The following is a 7533-nucleotide window of genomic DNA, read 5'->3' on the forward strand; positions in this document are numbered from 1 at the left end:
ATCACACTGATCATAAAAAAATTTAAAATTAAAAAAAGAAATTTATATTGAGTATGAAAACTCTTGTTCATCACTTTTTACTTCATAATTGCAACCGCATGTGTTGTATTCGCTGTTCTGTATATAGTTTGTTTGTTACCATGACAACACCATTGCTCTGAAGCTTGATGCTGTCATGTAAATAGTTTTCTAATCAGCAATAAATATAACAATTTCTGATCAACCCATATCAATTGCATGCTTAAATAACATACCGGTTAAAGCCCCGCACATTTCAAGAGAACCCGACCCACTTCCGGGTTAAATCTGACCACTTCCGGGTTAGGCCCCGCCCAGTCCGAGTACGGATACGGATACAGATAATTCATGTGGTAAACAGATCCAGATAATGCTGTACTCGCTCATCCCTAGTTAATGCTTCCAAGTCTACAATCCTGAGAGACAGAGTCCTCCACTATGTACATCTTTTAGGAACATTGTGGATAGCTTTACATACCTTGGTGTTAAAATCACACCTTTAATAGAATCCATGGTATCTACTAATTATAACCCTGTAGTTGAGTCAGTAGTAGAATCTATTAACAGATGGAAATCTTTACCACTCTCTATGATTGGACGTATCAATGTTCTGAAGATGAATGTTCTTCCTAAGTTCCTGTATCTTTTTCAAATCATTCCACTTACTCCCCCTTCTAATTTCTTTGTTAAAATGAAACAACTTTTTCGTAATTACATTTGGAATGGTGGACGTTCAAGATTGCGTATGACCCTGTTGTACTTACATATGACAGAAGCGGGTTAAAGCTCCCTTTCCTTCAGGGATACTATTGGGCAGCCCAACTAAGAGCAGCCTCATGTTGGTTTGAACACCAATCTCCACTGCACTGGATAAGGATAGAGGAAACCACAACCTCTAAAATCCCCTTACACCTCTACCTTTATTCAGCAAACCTATCCACTCTAAAAAACACACTGCAAACCCCTTTGTTAGAAACACACTGATAGTATGGCATGAGATGTTAAGTTATCTTGGGGAAAATGCTCCTTTATCCCAATTCTCACCTATTTGGGGGAACAGAAACTTCACACCAGGTACTAATGACCTTGGTTTTAAGCTATGGGCAGACAGAGGTATTGGTAAAATGTCAGATCTGTTTGAGAATGATACTCTTGAATTTTAATGACATTAAGCAAAAGTTTGATATTGGCTCTAAACATTTTTTCAAGTATCTTCAGATAAGGAGCTTCTTAATAAAGACACAGAACTCTGTATATAGCTAAAGATAAAATTGCATTGTCATGGAAATCTGTTGTCAGACCAACCAAGCAAGGCTGGGTCGAGGGGCTACTGCATGCCTTGCCCTAGAGAAACTTACCTGTTGTTAAAGGGAAATATAATACTTCTGTAAAAATTTGGGGCTCATTTATGCTCTTTCGGGGGGGGGGGGGGGGGGTCTTTGTCGTTGCCGTGTTACCTTTTTTTATCTTTATTTTTATTATCTAATTTTAATAAGGTCATTGATCATATTTTGGAAGCTGGGAGTATTTTCCACACAGAGTATCTATCTGTGCATTTACTTGTTTATCGCTCCTTAATATTATTCTTTTATTTTTTCTTAAATGCCACGATGGGAGTCAGTGTGTTACCATACCAGTAAAATATACCACTAACATATCTACATTTTGAATATCGACATATCGTCTATTTGTACTTATTGATGTGCCTTGTTTTGTTATGCTGTTTTGTATTGTTGGAATGTAATTTAAAAACTCAAAAACATTTGTCAAAAAAAAAGAACATCTGATTGAAGGCCCTGTGTGTTAAGTCCTTTCAAATGTTTTGAGTGATCAATTTCCCTGAACAAAAAGTTTATTGAAATTTGTACTACAGCTCCAATCAACCATGAAGAGATGTGGGAGTGACACATTGACGCCGTGCTTTGTTTGTGTGTTCCAGCCGACCCTCTGGTTGGAAGCATCGCCACACAGTACACAACAAACAGACCCGAACACGACAGGATAGCCAAACAGTGGACCAAACGCTACGCCACATAATCAGCAGAGGAGCTGCTGACTGGACCACTAGGGGGATATGGGGGCGTTGACTTTAGGGGGCTACATGGCTCCCAGCAGAGGAGGGAGGCTTGATTAGACAGAGGGGCGGGTGGATTTTTATCTCAGAATTGAAGTCTTAACTCCGGAACATTTTTGTTGTTTATTGTAATTTTTAAGTTATCTCTTGCCCAATAACTATAACTCCAATCTGGCAATAATGCATTCATTGTTTTCTCTTTTGAATTTAAAGCTTGTGCTTGAAGATGGACATTATTACTAATCTGCTAGATGAAATGTATCACAGCATGACTCCCAGTCAATTACGTCCGTGTAAATTTTCTCCCATGTACTAAGTTCCTGTTGGTGTTGGCTTGCCCCTCCAATCTCCTGGTCTTTGCAGAGGTGTGTCACACATGTAGACATGTTTAGATATGGATGGAAATTGGTTGTGATTTGTGTTCTTTCATGATAAAAAGCTGTTCTGTTTCTCCCGTAAAAATTAAAACATGACCAACTGAAGCATTTGACTTTGTTTGATCATTAACAATCTTTTTATCTTTAGGAAATACCACTCAAAATAAAAACAGAAGATAAAATATGAAGAAGCTACACTTTATTTAGTGCATCTTAAGACTTATAGAGCTAGTTCTAGAACAGAATAATTTAGTTTGCAGGATTTCAGAATCTCACTGTTTTAGTAGCCGCACATTAAATGTTACTACTATGAGACATTAAGGGCACAGAAAACAGGGCAGGCTACTTCCAATAGACAAGGAATGTGGCTCATTAAAGTGACAAAAATAAATTAGTTCAAAAATAAATATTTCCTCAGCACTGACATTTCTACTGTTAGACTTCCTTACGTTTTAACTAGTAGCCCTATTGGATTATACAGGCTGGATGACACAGGAGTGCAACTAACACCAGACAGTCATGAACTCTTACAACTTCAGGAAAAGCAGGACCAGGGTTTTCATCCGCCAGCCAAATGGCTAGTAAATGTTCAATTTTTACCAGCCTTTCAATGGACTATAATTATTTGTGACTGGTGAAGCAAAACTACCGACCAATAGCATATTTTTCCAGCATTTGACTGGTAAATGGTGCTTATTTTGAACCCTGTGTGCAGCCAAGACTATATTTGCTACCAGGCCATTCGTAATATATGAGGTGGACTGAACAAAAAATAGCTGAGTCCTGCCAATAGACAAGTATTCATGATGCATTAACATCAGGTGGGAAATAGTCTATATCCACGACGTTCTTCTTCTGCGATTGTTCATGTGCCGCCGGAAATTTGGTCAGATGTCCATTTCGATCCGTCCCAGTCCTCTGTCTCTGTGTTGGCGGTCTAACCACTATTTGATTTCTGAGGACTATGGTTACCTGGTCCTCAGATCTCTGCAGGGTAAATCCAGACTGCTAGCTAGACTATCTGTCCAATCTGAGGACTATGGTTACCTGGTCCTCAGGTCTCTGCAGGGTAAATCCAGACAGCTAGCTAGACTATCTGTCCAATCTGAGGACTATGCTTACCTGGTCCTCATGTCTCTGCAGGGTAAATCCAGACAATCTTTTCTGGGACTATTTAACAGAGGCAACGCCGCCCAGGAGGACTGTGATTAGTTTAAAGAGATGCCAATAAACCAGAGCAGGTTTTTCTCCCATCCAGAAATGCTATGTGCACTAGCCAGAACCTCCTCCACAGCGCTGTGAAGGAAGGTCTGGCAATATGAGACAAGGTTGCAAATAACAAGATTCTCGTGTGGAAATACCGTTTGACAGCAGCATTTATGAGCTACTTGAGAAGAGCGTGAAGCCACAGCCTGTACGTTGAAAGAGGGACAGGATGCAGGAAACATCCATACTGGTCATTAAGACATGCAGGTAGGCCTGGGCTATGTGAAGAAACCGGAGAAATCGTTCCGAAACCGTTATATAATTTCAGGTACCTTTTGAACGATAGTCAGCACTACAGCTAGACCCGTCTGGTAAGATCAGAAAATGACAACACTTTACTGTAATTCAGCCTTTAAAACCAGGAAAGGATTACATCTGCCATATTAGGAAATCTAAAATCTAACAAGATATCAAGTTTAAGATCAATATATCACCCAGCCCTAAATAGGGGTCAAAATCCAGGTATTTGAAGCAAAATTGCATTCAAAGCAAATATCAGGCTTCAGCAGTCTGCATTCGACAAAAGAAGTGGACTGTGGATTTCTTGATTGGGATCTCTTGGGAAAGATTACAGCGACCGATGATTCAATGTACATATGGGCATAATGTTTTAAAGTAAGATGGACTTGAACAAAATCTAAATGAATCCTTCAAAAGTGTAAAAGAAATGTGATGGGTTGTGTCAAATCTTTGGTAATAAAGTGCTATGTTTTTTGAAAATTAAACAGATTGACTCTACGCTTAAGTGTTGACCACACTGTACAGAACAGAGGTGTTCCAGATGTGGACTTGGTTTAAGGTTTGACGCCTTGGTTTGGAGTAATGAAATACATCCCGCATCCTCGTGTTAATAAACACATTGGGACATATGCTCAGCTGCTTTCTTTCTGTGACGGAGATAAAGAAGATCAATAGCATGTTGGTGTGGTAAAGTGCTGCAGTCAGAATGGGGTTAGCCTAGCTTAGCATAAAGACTGAAAGCAGAGAAACAGCTGGCCTGGCTCGGTCCAAAAGAAACACATAAGCACAAGCCTAAAGCTCACTGATTAACACATTGTGTCTAATGTGTTAAACCAAACATACACAGAAATGTAAAAGTGACAATTTGTGATATAAGGGGAAGTGACATGTTTGAACAATTTCTTGTCTTCTCTCTTGGTATGTTGGATTTCTTGCAGTAATAAGACCAGCAACTCCAGTATTTTGCAAGGTAAAATGACCAATTGTGTTAAAAGGAGTCTGGTGGCTTTAGAGAGCTGAATGTAACGGCTTCACTTCCCCTCCGCTAACTCTGAGAAAGAAAATAAATAGCATATTTTCTCAAAAGGTTGAACTTGTCCCCTAACTAAAATTATGTTATTTATTCTGTAATCTTATTCATTTGGAATGGCCCGGAACGGTCCAGGCTTCAGATGTCATTGGACGGCGTGCCTTTGCTCTTGCGCCCGGGCAGAGGGAAGGCCGACTTGCTCTGGGGCTGCGTGAGGCGGCTGGTCAGCTGGGTGAAGGGCTCGATGAGCGAGTTGCGCTCGGCGACGCTCACCTCCCACAGCTTCACCTTCTCGCCGCGCGCCCAATGCTGCGCCGCCTCCTGGTCCACCTGGCGACGCTCCCGCAGGTCCGTCTTGTTCCCCAGCACGATCACCGTCACCTGACAAACAGGTTCCTTTAGTTTACTTTGAACATGTCAAAAAAACAAATACAAATTAAAGAATATAGCCGCAAGCAGCGATTTGTGGGTTCAAACCTTATTTCTCAATAGCGATTAAGTAATTTCACACATGTGGTCCAACGTCGTTATAAGACATATCCCGCAAGCTTTGTAACGATTGGGCAAACAGTGCACTTTGTTTAAAATGCTGACAGCTCATTGGTCAAAATCATTTATTTTCAATTCAGTGTAATATTTAGCTCAGTCCAGCTCACGGTGAAATGACAAAAGAAGATGACCAACACAAAAACAACTGCCAATAAAGCCGCAAGCTGCGATTCCAAGCTCAAACCTTGATTTGTGTCATTTCAGGTCCAGTTGTGCATTTAAAGTGTCCCCTAGTGGTCAATTTGAATGAGACGTGCAGTGTATGTGTGAGGTCATTATGGAGACATTTCCTGGAAGTTTTGTGTTGATTGGCCAAACATGTATAGTCATTAGCCTGATTTGCGCTGTATTATCTGCAGTTTGTCTGCATTTATAGCTCCCCCTGGTGGTCAACTTGAATAAAACTTTTAGTCTGGGGCTCATGTACTTATGAGGACATAGCCTGAGAGATTTGTGATGATTGGACAATGAATATGTGATTTAAAGTAAAATGTGTGTAATGCCACTCACCTATCTAGTGCCCCCTAGTGGCGTATGTATATAAAACTGTCGGGGTATATCTGGGGCACTTATCTGAACATACCCTGGGTGGTGATGACACAAGGGGGGTGGGTTGAGGTGTGTTCTTGTTGCGAGCTGTATGTTTTCTATATTGTAAACAAATTTTAATTTTGTTAATCACAAAAAAAAGATAAATAAGGTGTGTGTGGGGGGGGGGGGGCTACATGTAAAAGCAGTTGACCCATATGAGTAATAGCTAATTTTATTTTCTTATATCTTTATTTAGTATTTCGGTGCCCCTTTACGTTAATATTCTATTTGTTCTTTCACTACCTACACCTTGATGTGTTCAGGTAACAGAACAACGCACACCGCCTGAAACTACAGAAACGGTTGTTGGTTAGAATGGATATTTTAAATATCATAAATGATGTTCTACATGGTGTGGATGTTTGCCAGTATATAAAAAAGGCAGCAATGCATTTTGGGATGAAGCTCTGCACAGAGGATTGAGACAGAGAACACCACATATTATATGTAGGCATGGGCCGGCTACTGGTTTCGAGGTGTACCGCGGTTTCAAAACCATTGACATTTTTCGTCCTACCGTTCTAGCATTTTGTTCATGAGTCACGGACAGAAAGTGTAGTTTAGAAACCCCTCTATCTGCCAGTGTGCTTCAAAATGAAATACAGTGTGTGCAATGGAGAAAAACTAATTTTTTTTACCCAGACATTTCAAAATAATACATTTAAAGCTGTAATGGCAATACCGTGAGATTTTTGCTGAAGGTTATCATACCGGCCCATGCCTAGGTATATGAACGGAGGTTAAAGCATACTTGGTCCCAGCCACACCTCTTTCTTATCTCTGGACTTGTCTATTTCCTTCTTCAGGACGTCCACCTTCTTGAAAGACTCCAAGCTGTCGACGCTGTAAACGAGCACGAAGCCGTCCGCCACCGAGTAGTAGTGTTTGGGGAGGTCCTGTCCATCGTGGAGGCCTTTGGTGTCATAAAGCCTCAGCTGTTCCTTCACACCGCGGTCCGTTTCCACGGAGGCTACGTACACATCCTCCTGGGTCTCACTGGACTCAGAGCCTTCAGAAAAGAGATGGTACACTTCATTGGCAGGGTTCGACGTTCGAATTAGGCCTGCACGATATTGGAAAAATCTGGCATTGCGATATTTTTTTCCCCCTGTGATATATATTGCAATATGAAAAAAGAAAGTAATTTTTAAAAGATTACATAAATAGCTCTGTTTGGAAAGAATAAATTATTCTCAACTACTGCGGTGATTTTGTAGGGGAGTGCATCTACATAAAAAAAAGTAAAACGGATCTTTTCTAATGTGAAGGCCAGCTTGTTAGTTTGATAAATTCAAGCGCACCGGCAACAAACTCTGCGTATCCAAGAACAATTAAATCAGTGGAAATGACGTTAGATCAGACGCAGACTTCTGTAGTAGATTAGTGTT

At 40.5% G+C, this 7533-nt stretch overlaps 2 protein-coding genes across 2 annotated transcripts in view; one reads left to right on the forward strand and one right to left on the reverse strand.

Annotated features, from left to right (window-relative positions):
- Window positions 1–2574, forward strand: part of LOC116686280 (ubiquitin-conjugating enzyme E2 E1) — a gene marked incomplete at its 5' end in the record, with an annotated part of 79936 nt that extends 77362 nt beyond the window's left edge. Inside the window, one exon of the mRNA XM_032511254.1 lies at window positions 1958–2574. Within this exon, the coding sequence (XP_032367145.1) occupies window positions 1958–2055 (98 nt within the window). The remainder of the gene's footprint in view (window positions 1–1957) is intronic.
- A 77-nt stretch (window positions 2575–2651) lies between these two features.
- nkiras1 (NFKB inhibitor interacting Ras-like 1) overlaps window positions 2652–7533 on the reverse strand; it is a 24432-nt gene continuing 19550 nt past the window's right edge. The window contains exons 3-4 of the mRNA XM_032511253.1: window positions 6913–7154; window positions 2652–5386 (exon numbers count right to left, since the gene is read on the reverse strand). Of these exons, the coding sequence (XP_032367144.1) occupies window positions 5144–5386; window positions 6913–7154 (485 nt within the window). The 3' untranslated portion in view covers window positions 2652–5143. The remainder of the gene's footprint in view (window positions 5387–6912; window positions 7155–7533) is intronic.

The sequence above is a fragment of the Etheostoma spectabile genome, unplaced genomic scaffold, assembly GCF_008692095.1.
Source record: "Etheostoma spectabile isolate EspeVRDwgs_2016 unplaced genomic scaffold, UIUC_Espe_1.0 scaffold340, whole genome shotgun sequence".
Taxonomy (NCBI): Eukaryota; Metazoa; Chordata; class Actinopteri; order Perciformes; family Percidae; genus Etheostoma; species Etheostoma spectabile.